Source organism: Maniola hyperantus, chromosome 23 (genome assembly GCF_902806685.2).
Source record: "Maniola hyperantus chromosome 23, iAphHyp1.2, whole genome shotgun sequence".
NCBI classification, from domain to species: Eukaryota; Metazoa; Arthropoda; class Insecta; order Lepidoptera; family Nymphalidae; genus Maniola; species Maniola hyperantus.
The window spans coordinates 6759453-6779304 of NC_048558.1; the positions used below are offsets into that span (position 1 = coordinate 6759453).

At 39.2% G+C, this 19852-nt stretch overlaps 2 protein-coding genes and 1 long non-coding RNA gene across 3 annotated transcripts in view; all 3 read right to left on the reverse strand.

The window, feature by feature from the left end:
• The window catches only part of LOC138403967 (uncharacterized), a 7015-nt gene extending 6817 nt beyond the window's left edge, over positions 1-198 (reverse strand). The window contains exon 1 of the long non-coding RNA XR_011238080.1: positions 1-198. This exon is cut by the window's left edge and continues 540 nt beyond it. This is a non-coding gene — a long non-coding RNA (uncharacterized lncRNA).
• LOC117993116 (protein lethal(2)essential for life-like) overlaps positions 1-19852 on the reverse strand; it is a 182566-nt gene that overhangs the window by 140561 nt on the left and 22153 nt on the right. The gene's annotated exons all lie outside the window — the stretch shown is intronic.
• The window catches only part of PMCA (plasma membrane calcium-transporting ATPase 3), a 257807-nt gene that overhangs the window by 103327 nt on the left and 134628 nt on the right, over positions 1-19852 (reverse strand). Inside the window, exon 4 of the mRNA XM_034980852.2 lies at positions 9608-9812. Within this exon, the coding sequence (XP_034836743.1) occupies positions 9608-9764 (157 nt within the window). The 5' untranslated portion in view covers positions 9765-9812. The remainder of the gene's footprint in view (positions 1-9607; positions 9813-19852) is intronic.

Below are 19852 nucleotides of genomic sequence, written 5' to 3' on the forward strand. Positions count from 1 at the left end.
TCATATCCCTAATCTTATTTATTTACGCCCAAAGTTGACATAAATTTAGTGTTAAAATAGGAATCTTTTGAGGCTCGTAACTTTTAAATCAATATTTTTTTCAATGTTTTAGATATCATTGAACCTAGATAATGACGAGATAAATCGATATAATTCTTAGTTTTGTGCGTTCAATATCGAATATTGTTGTATTTTCCCTCCTTCGTTTGTATGAAGAAAGCACCGAACTGAGCTGCCTTAAGATGGCTAATATTCTTTTTAAAAAGAAATGAATGAATACAGTTCGGTACAGTTTTATTGTAGGGACACTTCAAATTATACAGACTGAAGTAGTAGAATTCTGCTTTTAATTTTTTTTACGTTTCCATCGATAAAAGTAACCGATGAGAAAGCTCGACTTTTTCTAAAAATATGAAAATCGAAACTCCGGTTAAGTTCACGACTCCGTTTTTACAAACAAACCCGTAATCTTTCAAAATTCCGGAGTTACATCAAAACCGGAATTTAGTAGACTAAACCGATTTGGCTTGGAAAGGAGAGAGCCTATACCCTGAATTTACAAATAAAGTAATTAAAAAACTTATCTCCACGCGAACAAGATCGCGGGCACCATTTAGTAAAGATAAAGGTCATACCTCCTTTTAAACAGTAGGTCGATTTCGTAAAACCTGCATCAATCATTATTACAATCTCAATTGTTGTGATTGGCTGAATGTGTGCGACTCTTCTTGCAACAATGCATTGTAGCCAATAGTGAGCGAGCGTCAACCAATCAGAGGTGATTGCGATCGTGACATTGTAGCTGTCATTCTACCGCAATCGAGCAGCTGCTGCGCGATTGCGGGAGAATGACAGCTACAATGTCACGATCGCAATCATCTCTGATTGGTTAACGCTCGCTCACTATTGGCATGCATTGTTGCAACAAGAATCGCCCAAATTCAGCCAATCAGAACAATTGAGATTGTAATAATGATTGATGCAGGTTTTATACAATCGCTCTAAGGTCTCAAGAGTGATAATAGAAATATAGCACGAAGCCAATCTATCATCCCTTCGCACCGAACTTGACCCAGATAGGCGATGCATGTTTGATCGAAGCTGATTAAGAAATGGGGTTAGTTCCACCTACTTACGTAAGCACGTTAGCGGCAACCTTTATAGCGCTCTTGTATGGCATCAATAAAATCTCAAAGGAAACTGTCATCTAAGCTTCTAAGCAATACTATCTTTTACTACAACCTTAGTGTTAATAATTTCGTTAAGAGTACTTAATAAGTTAAAAGCATTAGGCCCGCGGAACTAACCTGTAAGTTTTACTTACGTGAGTAGCTTACATGATAAACTTACGACAAAATTACTAATGTGAACGCTCTTATAAATAAGTATCTACACTAGCTTATGCCCGAGACTTCGTCCGCTTGGACTACACAAACTTCAAACCCCTTATATTTCTACTTAGGGGCTAAATTTTTCAAAAACCATGAGACACGCTTTCTATGTTTATAACAATTAGTGTAAATTCAAAACCGACATATTTTCATATAAATTTCAAACCCCTATTTTACCCCTTTAGGGGTCAAATTTTCAAAAATCCTTTCTTAGCGGATGCCTACGTCATAATAGCTATCTGCATGCCAAGTTTCAGCCCGATCCGTCCAGCAGTTTGAGCTGTCCGTTGCGTTGTCAGCGTTTTCTTTTATATATTTAGACAATACATTGTTTACTTAGATTTGTTTTCTTTTTAACTACCTTTTTTGTGCAAATTGAGTTTTAAGCCCAAGGGTAGCAAGTAAGCGTTAGAAAAACTCATAAGTAGTATCTCTACAGAACGATCACTTGGCAACAATGGTAATAAGCTGTGCCATCCGCCCACTCAAGTGATTAAAAAGCCCCAAATTGTATCACAGCGCATTAAGCTCAAAAAGGACCTATTCCGTATCGATCGGGGTTCGACGGCCTCGGGCCTTTCCGTAACGATACAGAATTACAAGCACGAAAATTTAACTGAACAGGAACAAGGCTCGTTTCGTTATAAATTATCAGCCATCTCAGCTAATAATACAATCTGTTCACTTTGACCCCTTTTTAACCGCCTTAAAACAAGGTTTTTAATTCCTGTTTAATATAACTAATGTATGTAAAGCCAGAACTCCAGAACTCCTCATTAGGTAGGTACAACAGAATTAACGGACAATTACTGCCTTAGTACCCCAGAAAGGGCCAAGAGGCACAAATATGAGAATATAGAAAATAGTTTCATATTTGTACCTTTTGGGGTGGAGACCATGGTTTCGTGGGGCGAGGATGCTAGATCCTTTTTAAGGACCTTTCATCCCGTTTCGCGGAATCCACGGGCGACCGGAGGGCTGGCAGTTACCTCGATCAGCATATTAGTCTGGCCATTCAACGAGGTAACGCTGCCAGCGTTCGGGCCACCCTGCCTCGTTGCGGTGGTTTAGATGATATTTTCGATCTGTAATTTTTATGTTCAATTGTTTAGATTCGTTTTATTAATTACATAATAAAAGCTCGTTATTAAGGTACAGAAAGGTAGGTTAAGGTAGATAAAGTCAGTTTTAAAATGCAAAGTTCAAGCACATTGTGTCAGATTTATATGTGATCACAGAAGTAGGAATGTTTATTACTAAGCAATAAGCATCGATTACAGAGCACTTATCTGTTGGTTTCAACCTTTCAACCATTAGTATAGTGAAGTTAAATAAGTATACATATAGTACGCGACAAGTTGAAATGTCAATCTTGGAAAGAACGCCCCGCACACTCGCCTCGTACCACGATTGCCATTTCGACCTGTCGCGGACCACAAGTTGCTTTTGTTTTTTAAATTGCATTATATTGGTTGTAGGTTTTCGAGAAGCAAATTGGTGAAGATATTTCCTAGGAAATGTCTAGAACGACAAATGCAGCGTCTGAGGAAATTCAATTTCTTTAAATGGTTCCAAGTGTTCAAGCAGCGGAAGTAAACATAAATTGTCTGTGGGTTCCACGGATCAAGATAAATTTGCTCTTAGCGTAAACCTAAATGTAAACTACGACTATTTTTTTTAGTTTATGCGTTTTAATTGGATTCTCTGTTATTTTAGCGTTTAAACTACCGTGAGTGATGTCCATTTTAAATAATATCTGTCCCGGCTTTACTCACGTGTGTAGTCGACGTTAGCCCGACTAGTTTCGAACCCATACGGGGTCCTTTTTCAAGGGAGTCCGTTCGCGCACGCGCCGCGGTTTTGACGCGGTCAACGCGCGTGCGCGAACGGACTCCCTTGAAAAAGGACCCCGTATGGGTTCGAAACTAGTCGGGCTAACGTCGACTACACACGTGAGTAAAGCCGGGACAGATATTATTTAGAATGGATTCTCTGTTCTTCTTTCTTATTAAATAAAATCCATAGTCTAAATATATAAAAGGAAAAGGTGATTGACTGACTGACTAACTCATCTATCATTGCACAGCTCAAACTACAGGAGGGGTCGGGCTGAAATTTGGCATACATTATGACGTAGACATCCGCTAAGAAACGATTTTAAAAATTCAACCCTACGAGCGGTTACGCACTACACCCGATCCGAGTCCGAGAAAATACGTTCTTTTTTATTCTGTATCTGAGCTTATGACGTCTGTCGTAGATAATCGCTAGTATTCACACGGATGACGGATAGAACTCGGATGACGGAAGTGTAGTGCGTATTCTCTCTAAGCCATAGGGGCTTGACGACAACCACGACGAAAACGATGAATGCAATAATTTTATTGTCTTAAAACACCTAATCCGTTTAAGTATGTCTGATATTGTATGTTCATAAATATACTGAGTCACATACTATTTGAGCTAATTGCTTTTTGACGAGCGACGTGTGAGCTGTACGGATAATTACCAACATTAATGCTGAGCCCGCAAACATAAAAATCTCTATTTTAAGAAAGGCAATTAAAGCCGCAGGAGATGAAGAAAGAACATCCATTGGGGATGAAAACACGATTAAAGCCTCACGACCGCTGGGCTTTCAAACTTTTCATAATAATGCTCTGTTTTTCTCTTTGGTACGCAAACACTTCTATTGTATTATAAGCCATACTTTCGTTTAATAGTCATTTTTCCAAACGTTACTTAATTTGGGTATTGTATGATATACCTATAGGAAACTAGAGGACGACGTATTATAGCTATACTATATAGGTAGGTCACATAGGGGGCGATAGGCGGCTAGATAATATATTATGATAAAATCAGGAATGAAGAGAACCGTAGAAGAAGTAGCCGATCTATAGGGTTTAGAAGCTGAAGTGGTAATGGGCAGGGTAAATTAGTTCGAAGAACCCATAGACGTTGCGATCCCAAGATGCTGGAATGACGACTTTGCACCGAAAAGCGCAGCGTTGGTAGATCCACTAGGTAGACAGATAAAATCAAACGAGTCACAGAAAGCCGTTGGATCCGGCGGGCGCAGCGCTAGATCGCAACGAGTTGAAGACCCTAAAAGACGTTTATGTCCAGCAGTGGACGTCTATCGATTGACGACGACGTCTTTTTTGCGTGTTGTTTCGGATTGACTTCGCTGCGTAGGCTCTACTGGCCGCTACAGCGTCACCGGGGGCTTTGGCGAGCGCGAAGCTCCGCCTGGGGGTGAGCCCTAGGGCTCGAAGAACTAATTCGAGAGGTCAGGGGGCCACGCCCTCCTAAGGGCGCCTCCTGCGAGGCTCGGACCACGGCTTAGGATGACGTTGGGATGGGTGGAGTTGTTGGACTACTGGTTAGTCCGTACGCCCCCGAGGCCGTGGCGTGAGTCCACGTCCGGGTGACATTAGAAATCGGGGACCTCGTCTTCGCCGGCGAACACGCTGTGATGAGGTTGTATTGTGTAGCCCTACGAGATAGGGAGCATTGTCGGTCATGATTTGATCGTCGGAATCGTTAAGGACGCGCTTAGGGCGTCTTTTATCGGGGGGGTACGACGACGTCGATAGATACTTACCTATTATATACCCGTACAGGCGGGCGCTAGCCCGGTGCGAGCGAGTGCGGGTGACATGCGAGTGTGCGGGGCGTTCCCTTTCCGATTGCCATTTCGATCGGTTGCGTACTATACCTAATAAGAGTTTTTTTTTACAACCAATAAAGAATAGCTATCTATATTTAGCTATTTTGATATTTTCTACATTTTCTATTTGTTGGTAGAAAGGCGATCTCGATAAACAAGCCTTCGCCTATCGCGATATGGATCGTGACATTTTCCGAGCGTTTCCCGTGTGGTGACTTCGATTTCCCGATAACGTCGACGAGCCTATCAGAAGACTAGTTCTGTTCCAAACGTGTATAGACATCTATTGGAATTGAAAATAAGAAATATCATAATTATGTTGTCAAAGGTTTGGTAATTCGAACTAATATTTTGGCGTTATTTTTGCAGTCCTTCTTTTTCTGAAATCCCATTGTTATACCTCAATAACAAAATTCTCAAAAATTAACGTTTCGATTCTCATCTATAGTTCGGTTACTTTGATACAAGTTTTTTGATGACTGTCAAGAAAGGTTTAAATCAATCACAAATCTATTTAAATCAATGAAAAAAGATTTAGATAAATTCATAGACTGAAGGAAAACGAAGCGATTTGTAATGTAATTCAAACCTTAATATTGTAAAGGTAAGGTATGACTTGAATTGAATATATGGTATGAATATGACGATTACATCTGAAATCAGCGCCCTGCATCTTTGAGGCCTATTAGTACCTACTACCTACATAGTAATTCAATGCTCTGCACAATGCATTTTTGCGCATTCGAGCATAATATGATGCGGGACATATACACATTCTGGACTGTTTCACAGGCAAACATTATATTGTTACATATGTATTAGTATGTGTTCGTTTGTGACGTAGAAATAACGTATCGTTCTTTCTTTCAACATAAATAAATGTGGTATTCTTATTGGCATTTAGTTCACGTACAGGGTCAACCCGAGGGACTCAGCCGTGTCAGTTCGCCAACTATTTCCGATTAAGTCGCCCGCCATTAAGATTGGCTGTGAAATTCCTGGGGTGAAATTGCAATTATTTAATGGACATTAATTAGGACAAGTAAATAAAGGAGTGCATAATGATAAATGTGAAAATAATAGAGAACATCATGGAATAATCAGTACCCTTATTATAAATGCGAAAGTGTGTTTGTTTGTTGGTTTGTTGGTTTTTGCATGGGTATAGTTTAAGACCTGAAAAAGGACATAGGCTACTTTTTATTCCGGAAAATCAAAGAGTTCCCACTGGATTTTTAAAGACCTAAATCCACGCGTACGAAGTCGCGGGCATCAGCTAGTATAGAAATAATTATAGTAAAAGCTACGTAATTATTAAGTTGGTGGTAATGGCAAGTAATACTACTGGGTCATCGACATGAAATGTTTGAAGGAGGCATGAAATGAATTACTAATGAAATAACAGTACATTGACGGTCAATAAGGTCTATTGATTTAGTATTCCTGTGGGTAGGCTAAGCAATGCGGCCATAGCCCACAAGGCTTACATTAGTAGTATATAATACAGTGTATGGTATGGTATTACACGATAGTTTCATATTTGTGCCTTTTGGGTCGGAGACCATAGGTTCGTGGGGCGAGGATGCTAGATCCTTTTTAAGGACCTTTCATCCCGTCTCGCGGAATCCACGGGGGACCGGAGGGCTAGCAGCTACCTCGGTCAGCATATTAGTCTGGCCATTCAACGAGGTAACGCTGCAAGCGTTCTGGCCACCCTGCCTCGTTGCGGTGGTTTAGATGATATTTTCGATCTGTAATTTTTATGTTCAACTAGCTGATGCCCGCGACTTCGTCCGCGTGGAATTAGGGTTTTAAAATCCCGTGGGAACTCTTTGATTTTCCGGGATAAAAAGTAGCCTATGTTACTCTCCAGGTCTTTATCTATACTCATGCAAAAAATCACGTCAATCCGTTGCACCGTTGCGACGTGATTGAAGGACAAACCAACAAACCAACAAACAAACACACTTTCGCATTTATAATAAGGGTACTGATTGTTAAGATTCGAAAGATTATAAATAAAAAATAAAAGAATAAACAAAATTATAATGAAAAAATTTTTTCACTAAACGATAAGTTTTTTTTTCTCAATCTATCCATAAACACTAATAACTTTTACAAGTGGCGCTTGGGATGCATAATAAATTCATAAGGATTTTGATTTCCTATGTTGAAATCAACTCTGTGGTTGCAAATTCAGGAACTTTTTCAACTTCGTGACTATGTTTTATTTACACAGTTGTTTTCACTTTTGATGATTGTAAGAGTTGGATTATATACCTATTTGTCTAATTTGTAATTTGTAATTGTACATAATTTTATTAATTTATAAATGGTAATTTTTTTTTTCAAAAAAGGTAGGTAATTTTTAAACTTATAAATTGCATGTTATTAGTTCTGATCTTGAAAATAAAATAAAATAATTTGCAGTTACGATACGACACAAATATGATTGTGAATCAAAATAGATCCCAGCGCCAAGTTTTCTAGGATTCAAAGAAGTCGGTGTAAACGAATTCAGTGAATGTTACAAATTACTTAATGGCGGAAATACCGATAACAATGTTAGAGTCATAAACGGACGAGTCAATTCTCGTAAGTTTATTTACACAAACATGGTGCCGTCACGCGAAGGCCATATGAAAAGTAAACGGGTTAGTGTTCTTGCAGACGAGCCGCACTTTGTCGACTTCTACCGTCGACGCGCTTCTTCAGAAAGAATAACATTCATTTTGCAAATTGTGCCACACATCATATGCTATACCAAAGGGTTGATTATCCCAGCGCTTCCTCCACTTGAGCATTAAAGCCAAAATGCCTCAAGCAGTAAGCGCCGAAATATACGGTCTACTATATCATATGTGGCACAACCCGAAAAAGGTTCCAGCACAGCATAATATGCCTGGATACAGCGCTGATTTTCAGCCGGGATCCGGAACAATAGGGACAACCCTCCACCTCCCATGGCCCCACCAACCTCTCGGTTATATGGGCCGAATCGCGGGAGGGCGCCCGTTCGGTACTTGCTCTACTTCGGGATCCGGAACAAGGTGACGCCACGGAACTATACTACCAACTTATACAATAACAGCCGTCAGCGCGTCGACGTCAGCCGCCGTCAGCAAAGACAGCCGCCGACACGTTGGAAGGCGTCCATTAGAGACGGGCCGTAGCATTTTATATATGTATGTATTTAACGCCTCTAGTAGACGCATTTTCATATAAAATGTATAGCAGGCGGATTTTTGCCCTGCAATGCGGCCCAATCCGGCCCGCCTGGCGGATACTATCCCTTAATAATATAATGATCGAATTTAAAAAAATCTGACAAATCGCAAAAAAAAATTTGCAAATAGGACTTCGCTGTTTGGACATAAATGTCACAAGATATATTGTTTTCAAAGATAGGCTTGCACTTGATGACACTCATGCCTGAGAAACAGCAATGATGAGGTCTAAGTTGGCGCGCTTGCATCGAAGTTGCCTATAATTACTCTTGCCTTAAACGTATTCAAAATTAAGATATTTTTTAAAAGAATATTAGCCATGTTAGATGACTAATATTCCCCTTTCCTCTCCAATTAAGCGTTAAGCTTGAGCTAGGAGTAGGTACGACAATTATAAGTGCAACGGGCGGGGTATGAACCGTCGACCTTTCGGTTTTCAGTCCACTGCTTTACCCGTTGAGCTATTGAGGCTTTATTAATTATAAGTTAATTACATAGTACTCGCATAACATGTATTCCAACCCGAACACAAGGAGCATAAACAGATATCAGCTGGCATCTTGTGCTAACTCTTTTTAAATTCCGTCACTTTAATAATAGGCGTTCGACACGACGACGGCAGAGGTCGACAAAGTGCTGCTCGTCTGTAAGCACACTAACGTTTACATGAGCTTTACGACTTTAGCAATATCTTTGCGTTTACTGTTCCAGTGTATGCAAAGTAAGGATCATAAAGAGATCATATTTAGGTCATTCATACAAAGAGTTGTAACGATTCTGTGTAATGTTACAATCTTACCTAATAAATCAATACTGAGATTTTTAAAACCTTTGTTATAATATATTTCAAAGAAACAACCTTGTTAAGATTTTGCTCAATGTTTTGAGGAAAACTATGATATTTTTGAAAAGTTATGAACTAAGAATCTTAAAATTATAAAAATACTGCACTTGACGTGGAATGTGCAGAATCTTGTTGCTATGCTTCAACAGATCATAGTGGATGCAGCCTAGCCGCAATGGTATTTTCAAACAAATGTTTTTTTTTTTTTTTTTTTATTTATTAAGAATGCGAATTACAGAGGACGACGACGAGAAACTTTGCCAAAAATAATAGACCTAATATTTGAAAAAACATATTCTAGGGTAGTGGTAGTCTACTACCTACTAGTAGAGCTTCTGCTAGGTGATTCGCTATTTTTTTTTATTAATTATAGGTATACGCTTGACCACAATCACACCTGATGGGAAGTGATGATGTGGCCTAAGATGGGACGCGTGTCTAACTGGTCCGCAGACTTAGAGATAGTACTCACCATCTGTGGGCGATGTGTAGAGCTTCTTGCACAACTCCTGAGGCCCGCCGAGCGCGTTGATCTTGGCCATCCCCTCGGCGCCGCGCGTCTCCATCAGCTCGCGCAGCTGCCGAAGGGTGACGCCATATTGCGCCGGCCGCCCCTCCACCGTCGCCATGGTGCCGGGCTCGCGGCCGCCGCCCGCACCACGCCCTACCCTCTAGATCTGGAACAAAATAAAAATACATTCATACGTTAAGCAAGTCATTTAATTTTTTTTTTAAAAACCCGATTGCAGTAGGTATGCACTGCTGCTGGTGTCGAAATTTGAAGACTCGGAAATCGGAAAAATGGTGAAAGAAACCTTATTGCGATTTCAAAAGAACTATTCAATGACACTCCACTTGCCCTGCCCCTTCAGCTTCACAATCCGTTTAGCTATGTCGGTTACTGTGGCTCTCCTACGGATCTCCTCATAGCTGATTTGGTCACGTAGTAATACAGTTGTATAAAATGCATGCAGTTACAGCAAGGATAGCATAGATTTAGCCAATCATAACAACGGCGATTAGTTATAGCAATCAGGTTATCCTACTAATATTATAAATGTGAAAGTGTGGATGTTTAGATGTCAATCACGCAAAAACGGCTGAACGGATTTGGATGAAATTTGGAATGGAGATATATTATACCCTGGATTAACACATAGGCTACTTTTTATCCCGGAAAATCAAAGAGTTCTCGCAGGATTTTGAAAAATGTAAATCCACACAGACGAGATCGCGGGCATCAGCTAGTCACAACATAATTACCAAAATGGTATAATCGCAATTGATTATTATAATTATCACATTGCTGCTACCTATTATTTTTATTCGAAAACGCTGGGCTGATTATGTTATTATTGGATTAAAACTTTCACAAGCCATTTTTTAATATCCTTATCAATAAAATTGTATTTCTACCCGCCATATGGAGTTTAGAAATCATCAAAGAGAGATCCTCGTATAAATAGTTTTTTTTTATTCTGTTACAAGTTAGTCTTTGACTGCACTCTCACCTGATGGTAAATGACGATACAGTCTAAGATGGCAGCGGGCTAACTTAGAAGGGGTATGGCAATTTCCAGAGACACTAAGCCTATAGTTTGTGGCAATTTCTGATCGGTTTCTACTTTCTACACGGCATTGTACCGGAACGATAAATCGTTTGGTGGCACGGCTTCTTGCCGGTAGGGTGGTAACTAGCCATGGCAGAAGCATCTCCCCAAACCAGAGCAAAGATAATTTAGTAAACATAAATTCCCAAACTATTGGACGTTTCACTTATAAGACCACGATCGCGCTAACCATTGCGCAAGGGAGGACGTCAAAATTAAAGCTTGAAAGGAGCAACCGCCTAGTTTCTTGCTGGTTCTGCGTTCCGGACCACTGGTAAATTAAACTATTCGACGATTCAAAGGCACTCGTAAAAGTTTACTTGAATAAAAATACATTCTACTAGCTTATGCTCGCTATTTCGTCCGCGTGGACTACACAAATTTCAAACCCCTATTTCACCCCCTTAGGGGTTAAATTTTCAAAAATCCTTTCTTAGCGGATGCCTATGTCATAATAGCTATCTGCATGGCAAATTTCAACCTGATCAGTCCAGTAGTTTGAGCTGTGCGTTGATAGATCAGTCAGTCAATCAGTCAGTCAGTCAATCAGTCAATCAGTCAGTCAGTCAGTCAGTCAGTCAGTCAGTCAGTCACCTTTCCCTTTTATATATTTAGATTCTATAACAGAAGTTGAAGGGGGCGTTAAAATTACGAGTGATGAAAATTATAGATCCATGTTATTATTCCATCATACTAGTGTATAAGGCGGTAACTCCTTAACGAAAGTTGTTAGTGAAACTAAACTGCTGTTCAATTCCCAAGATTAATTTTCAGTTTGACTTTGAAATTGTTGTTTTAAGTAATATCTACGAATAAGTTATTACTACTAAAAGTTGACGAAAACAAATACAACAATTGTCCAGCCAACAATACAAGATGGTATCTTAATAATATATCTAAATATATAAAAGGAAAAGGTGACTGACTGACTGACTGATCTATCAACGCACAGCTCAAACTACTGAACGGATCGGGCTGAAATTTGGCATGCAGATAGCCATTATGACGTAGGCATCCCGCTAAGAAAGGACTTTTGAAAATTCAACCCCAAAGTGGATGAAATAGAGGTTTGAAATTTGTGCAGTCCATGCGGACGAAGTCGCGAGCATAAGCTAGTTTTTAGAACTAAACTCTATCGATTGCAACAATTCTTTGACGAGAATATACCTATAGGCTATATCGTCCACGAGTCCATTATCTATGCCACAGGCTGCATATATTCCCGTAGTCCGTCGCATAATTAAATAGAGAGGACGGGCAGAGTGGGCCGACAGCTAACGAAGATAAGAGGGGTATCGGCCCACATGGCGTCAGGGAGAAATGTGAAAAGGAAACTACTGACATTTAGCGAAGTATGTATATTTGTATAATTTTTAGGGTTCCGTACCTCAAAAGGAAAAACGGAACCCTTATAGGATCTAACCCTAAATTCACGGTTTTCAGATTTTTCCCCAAATGTCAGCTATAAGATCTACCTACCTGCCAAATTTCATGATTCTAGGTCAACGGGAAGTACCCTGTAGGTTTCTTGACATACAGACAGACAGACAACAAAGTGATCCTATAAGGGTTCCGTTTTTCCTTTTGAGATGTGGAACCCTAAAAATCACGTTCATGGAACTGTCAAAATTAGTACGATACGATAAGCGAAAAGGAGCTGCAGCCCACAAAAAAAATTGTTCGGGTTGTCAAATTTAGTGCATTTTCTTGTTTTTAAGACAGATTATAAAACCAGCAGATTCTCAATTTGACTAGATTAAAACATGGATTTAGCAAGTTAATAATTCTTATCTAGTACATATTATTTCTATGGTTTATAATTAATATCTGCCGGTTTACCATGACACTTTCAAAAATAAACTTTTTTGACATTTTGACTATACAAAGTATAAAAAAATCGACACGTTTCTAAGCTCTTGACAAAGTTAATTATGTTTTGTGCGCCAAAACTGACACTATGTAAATAGTATTCGCACTGCATTTCCAAAAATCACTTTAGGAAACAAGGCATTACCCACTTAGCAATATTGTGACACGAAATGTCGCTTAGATTCTTTAACAAGGTTCGGAAGGTAGCGACATCATTTATTTAACAGCACCATCCATAGAGATGCCCTATACTTAGAGGTGGAGACGTCCAACAAAGCAGCCTAAGTTTACTGGGTGGCTTTTTTTAAAATAGAGATGGCGAGCAAACGAGCAGGCGGGTCACCTGATGTTAAGTTGTGGCGCGCAGTGCGGTTGCAGAAAAAGGAGGGTGGAATGAGGTCAAAAAGCTCTTCAGAGCACTCCCCATTATAAAGGCGATAGAAAACGCATAGAGAGCTTACGCCTCTACGGTGCTTCAGGCTTTCCAACATGTGTGAATTCTGGAGTAAGGTTGGTTGGCTTTGGTGATCTGGCAGGAGAGCTGCACCATCTGCATCGGTCTCACGTACAACGGATGGGCAATGTCAATGCGGAAATAGAACCCAGGTACAGACGAAGAAATGGCCTCACCAGTCGGGCTTTTTGTCATTTAGTAAATTAGCGCTGTGCCTGCTTTTACTCAGTCTGTCAATAATAACGGTCTAACAATAGTCATAATATCAGTACTCATCACTACCCATATTATAGATGCGAAAGTGTGTTTGTTTGTTCGTTTGTTGGATTATTTATTATTGATTTGACCTTTAATTACACCGCAGCGGCGCAATGTAGCGACAACGTGATTTTTTGCATGGATATCCAGCTAAAGATTCATCCGATTAAATTCTTACATTCCTCCGATCCGCGTGAATTTATGTTTTTTAAACTCCCGTGGGGACCTTACGATTTTCCGGGATTTAATCCCTTTAAGTAGCCTTTATCTGTGTCCGAGATGCAAGCTATCTCTTACAAAATAGATGGTCCCCGCGAGTTCGTAAACGTAGATTTAAAATCCTCGTTTACGAAGTCTTGAAAATCCCGTGGGAACTCTTTGATTTCCCGGGACAAAAAGTAACTTACGCTCGTCTCCGAACTTCAAACTATATCTCTGTAATAATAAATGTACATATTTACTGTAAATTGGTTAACCGGATGGGCCGTTAAAAGCTAGCAAACAGACAGACAGATACACTTTCGCATTTATAATATTAGTATAGTATGGATTAGTCTATATAATAATGGAGGCGCTATTTTGACCACCAGATGAGGTTTTTTTTATTCATTATAGGCGAACGCTTGACCACAATCACACCTAATTAAAAGTGACGATGTGGCCTAAGATGGGACGCGTTTACCTAGAATATGCCTATTCACTCTTGTTTTAAAGATACTCGGATTGTAATTGGTAGGAAACCCAGATCGTGGACGAGTATTCCAAACCTTAGCCATGCGTATGAGGAATTAAAAAAAAAAAAAAATGATGACGCAAAACATTTCGTGCGCGCAGATGGAATGTCAAAGACATAGGGATGGAAATTCGCCCGACATCTTGCGGTTCGGTGGTAAAATGTTGAAGCCACCGACAGGACCGAAAAGTTCCTGAACACACTCTGTTATCTGCATCTCTGTGGTCTACAGCTCAATGGCACCGCCGCGCTTGCCAGTCACGAAGACATTATTCCTCGATCCAATTAGGCAGGGCTTGTAAATCTTCAAAAAGACGCTGTGCGAAGGATTAGCTCGACGTTCATTGAATATTTTGAAAATCAATTCAAAACTACGTTGCGCGTGGCATCCAAAAATGCCTTTACATTTTTATGTCTTAATTCTATCGTCATTTTTTTTTAAAAAGCCTCTAACTGCAAAAGGTAGTTATCGCCAAAAACTTAGAAATTTAGAAAAACTTATGTTTCTAAAAAAAGTTTACTACATAGGAATAAACTAAAACCCTTGATCCCACGATGCATTCTTCTTTAGCATCCGTTTTTGAGATTCCTACACATTAATGATAACTCAAAAATTACTTGTTGCTGTTTAACCAGTTAACTATTCATTAATGTTATTGTTATTGACTCCTACTTTATCAAAAAAATTGTAGTTTCAATTTTAAGTTTACGTAATTAATTATCACCATTACATCATTATCTTACAAATTCAACAATTGAGAATCAAAAAGTGTACATGGTACCCAATTTATTACAACATTAATTATGGGTATTCTAGAGACAATTTGTATAAAGAATACAAATTCTTTATTCAAATTGTCTCTAGAATACCCATAATGAATGTTCCTATAAGGAAAATTAAGGCTGAAGAGTTCTTAAAATCTAATCTTTCCAAGTTTTACGACAACCAATAACGCTCAACATAAAAACACCAATTTAGGCAGGATCCAAAAAAATAACCTTAGGCCCAGAGCTCTTTAAATTTAGAAACATAAAGCGTGTATAAACAAAAGTTAATTGTACAAACAAAAAATTAAAGCTCCCTCGCACACCTGCGTTGTTGTCGGTGTTTACGACTCCATAAACAGAGCTGACTCCATTGCAGCATCGTGCATATTTCAGAACGATAGTAAAGCTACTGATAGACTCTCGAGCCTGCGCGCTTGGTTATGCCAGAGTGAACTCTCGGTTCAGGGAGGGAAGTCTAGGTTTGATTCTGAATCGACGATATATCAAAATATTAGGCTATGGTAATGTGAAATCAAAGAAAAATATGCGCAGCTTTATTACACATCTTTTACTTTCATTTTGGGAAATTGTTAGTTTTGTCTGAGGGCATAATATGGTGATTGGAGTGTTTGCTCGTTAAAATGAAAACGCTTATTAGAATCTCATGTTGTGACAGTTTTCGCACGTCCTGTGTCCGCTTCGGTTCGCTTATCTCAGCTTTAGTGGAAACGCACTCGAGCGCGCAGGCTCGGTTCTTTATTACACACGCTTTTAGCCCTGTTTATATCGGCAATGGGTTGATTTGGTCTATACTTCTATAGGCATAACTAGCTAGAAACGAGTGTTGTTTTGAACAATAAATACGTTTATTTGGATCTCGTGTTGTGACAATTTCCGCACATCCTGTCTCCGCTTCGGTTCGCTTATCTCAGCTTTAGTGGAAACGCACTCGAGCGCGCAGGCTCTGTTATTTATACGTAGCTTTATTACACACGCTTTTAGGCCTGTTCATTTCGGGTAGGGGTTAATTTGGTCTATATGCATAACATGTTGGAGACTGGAGTGTTTGGTTGATCAAATAAATACATTTATTCGGATCTTGTGTCGCTTTGGGATTTATTATTCATGAATATTCCCTTCTTGAGAACGTTGGGTTCCAGTTTCGAGAACGTATTTGGTATTGAATCTTTGCGGTTGTGGTTTTGTATTTGTATAGGTAATGTCACACAATAGTTAGATTTTCTCTTTGACATCTATATAATCTGTCGCTAGTTTTTACTCTGACTATTACTGACTTTCGACTTCGACTGCGTGGATAATGATTTTCAAGTTAAGTCTTTCTCCAGGTAGTGTTAAAGCTTCGCGCCAAACGTTGAATTTGGTTGCCTAAATTGAACAGCAAAAAAGTAAAAGCAGACTCATCGTTGGCTCGGATTTATAATAAGCATTAAAAAGCCACGTTACCTTTGGATTTTATCCAAACTAACAGGTTATATATCGTAAATATTTTGTATGAAAATGTATTATTTTTCACATAAGTACTCAATCAAGAAAATGCACGAGGTTGTGATATCAAATCATTAAAAAAACCTACTATGAAATTAATTTAAATTAAATTAAACCTAAATATACCTAAATTAATTGAGCAAATTGTAAATATTAATGAAATACCTACGTGAAATAGCGTGACTGTTAACTTTAAGGAAATTATTTTAAGCACAATCAAAGGTAAAGCTAGTACGGAATTAGCAAGAATTTCTGAACGCGAGGGTGTAATACCTCATAAAGACATAAAATATCCGCGGGGCAATTGTGTACACTCGGTGTATGAACAACACACAAAACTGTTCGAAGCGGATGTTGGTGCATTGTTTGTAAATGTTGCGATTGCTATTTATGGCTCTATTAGCATAATGTACAGAGTGTTTGCTTGAGAACGATCAGTAAAGCAAAACTGGATTACAGGCAAAAAAATGATAGCACCAGAGGACATTCCACAGTTAAGCGAAGCTTCTACGCATTTTTTCAGTAAAAGTGATTTTAAATGTTGCGATTGCTATTTATTATTGTACGATGGTACGGAACCCTTCATGTGCGAGTCCGATTCGCACTTGACCAATTTATTATCGGTTTACTCCCCGGCTGCCGTGCGCGCAACGACGCTATAAGAACTTTGCTTCAAAAGGTCTGGAACCATGGCGTCCTATTTGGAGAAAAGATGAACTACATTCAAAGGTCTTCAAAATAATAAGATACCTAAATAAGATTGGCTTCTAAATGACAGAAATAATTTAGACGAACGCCATTCATTCTAGTCCAGCGTAGGAATTGCGGGCATTAAGATGTTGCATTTCAATTCCTACAAGAGACGGGCAAAATGTTGTCTTACCGACAATCCTAGGGACTTTGTATTTAATTATTTCGCTTTGAGTTAATAATGAATACGTAATAAATTTTGAAATAGAAACAAAACAAATCATCTGTTTCAAAGTAGCATTACGCGACATCGTCCGCGTGGATTTATGGTTTTAATAAATCTCATGGAAAGTTTTTCATTTTCCGGGACAATAAGCCTATGTCCATCCCCGGGCTGCTGTCTCTGTACAAAACGTCAAAAGGTAACAGACAGGACACACTTATGTATTTATTTAAGTACAAAACGCGAGTAACCTACCAGGATAAATATAATTGTGAATGTCTATATTTCGCTCCAGTTGCATGGATATATCCCAACACCGAAGTAGCGCAAAAAAAATCAATTAGGTACAGAAACGCGATGCCGCACAGATATAGTACGCGACATTTCGAGATGGCAATCGCGGTATAAAGCGGAGGGAAGGACCGCACACTTACACGTCACCCGAGCTCGCCCGCACCGGTTTAGCGCGGGGGCTGTGCGGGTGAACTGAGCGTCCCCACCCCGATTGCCGTCTCGAAATGTCGCGTACTATACAGTAGAAACTCGAGGGCCGGATAGGCCCTCGGTTATACGGATTCGCGATTATCCGGACTACCAACCAAAAATTGTTCGGCCAAGTGCGAGTCTGACTCGCGCACCGAGGGTTCCATACTCGGGTTTTTTTCCGCCATTTTGTACGATAAATCAAAAACTATTATGCATAAAAATAAATAAAATCTGTTTTAGAATGTACAGGCAAAGCCCTTTCATATGATATCCCACTTGGTATAGATATCTCACTTTGAAAATTGAAAATACTATTATAGTGAACTACATAAAATGCACAAAACCCGCTTTTCTTCATACATTCGATTATCCGGATTTTCGATTATCCGGATCCCTAACGACAACAATTAGTCCGGTTAATCGAGTTTTCAATGTAGTTGCAAAATCGCGTATCGCAATTGGTCCTCAGTACAATAATAATCAATTTCGATATTTAGATCCTCAAGCATGTTACATATCCTAACGATAACCTAGTTCAAATCACTTACGCAGCAAACCATCTTTGAAGGCTAAGTCACTAGGTCATAAGTCCAGCGCTCCGTCAGCAAGAAACTACCTCATTGCCATACGTGACTCCGCAACGAATTGGGATTTAGCTATATTTTAACATTAAGGTATTTAAACCAAGTGAGAGATGTGAAGAGGGGCAGTCTGTCGTCACACCTCGACGCAGTCTCTTAGTTAGGTTAGATTAGATTAGATTTAGGTCGTCACCATGTAAAACTCTGCATCTAACCTTGGTGCAGAGTGCAGACGTTAGGTTAAGTTAAAATGTAAAGATTTAAGAATATAAATTTAGTAAAAGCCTATCTTCGTTTCCTTCAAAAATCCTTCTGGTTGCCGCTTACGTAACTAGCACTTGTTCACTGTTAATCCTAACCATAAGGGGGGCGGCGACAAGAGGCTTGGGAGGGGTGTAAACTTCCGGGTGGAGAGTCGTTGAACGATCGACACGGTCGACTGAAATCTTGTATCTGTTAGGTCTTGGGCTTGGAACAGAATTCGGATCTTTCGAGATCTGCACCCTTATTATAAATGCGATAGTGTGTTTGTTTGTCCTTCAATCACGTCGCAACGGACCAACGGATCGACGTGATTTTTTGCATGGATATAGTTAATAGCCTGGAGAGTGACATAGGCTACTTTTTATCCCGGAAAATCAAAGAGTTCTCACGGGATTTTTAAAAACCTAGATCCACGCGGCGCAATCCAAGTGGCGGGCATCCTCTAGTAATTCTATAAATCTCTCTCGGCAACAATCTCCGAATACGAAGATTATGTTTCCAATATAGACGCAATTTTAGAAAAAATTACAAAATGTTAATAAGCAAAAGCAAAATAAAAATTGGGAAGCAGCTGGTACCTATCTTCTCAAGTTACAGTTTCCAAATTAGCAATCCGAGTATTTTACATTTTTTAAAGACATTTCTTGTAATATTCCGGTGAAGCGGGAACCACAATTTTCTACAGAAACAAATTCTTAAGTTAAAGAGTTGTACGATGTGTTTTTTGAGTAGGTGCAGGAACAAATTCTTAAGTTAAAGAGTTGTACGATGTGTTTTTTGAGTAGGTGCAGGAACAAATTCTTAAGTTAAAGAGTTGTACGATGTGTTTTTTGAGTAGGTAGGTGCAGGAACAAATTCTTAAGTTAAAGAGTTGTACGATGTGTTTTTTGAGTAGGTGCAGGAACAAATTCTTAAGTTAAAGGCGAGTTCAAATGAGAATATTTTTGTGAGTTATACGATGTGCTTTTGAGTAGCATATTTTATTAACGTCGCCTCAAACCTGACTTTAATATGAAATTGAATTCAGCGCCGTCATGACATAAAAAATAGCCATACTATGCGTAAAACTGGAAGAAAGAAACTAATAAAAAACAAGTTTTGCACAAAAATTAACTATTGGGCAAATATTGTGGCTAATCTTTTTGAACACAATTTCTTAACTAAACTAAACAAACAGGTCTAATTCTAGTACTCTCCTAGTCATTATTCTCTCCCTGCGGTAAAGGAAAGCACTAAATTTAGACCTATTAATTTAGTTTAGTCTAGAGACTGAAA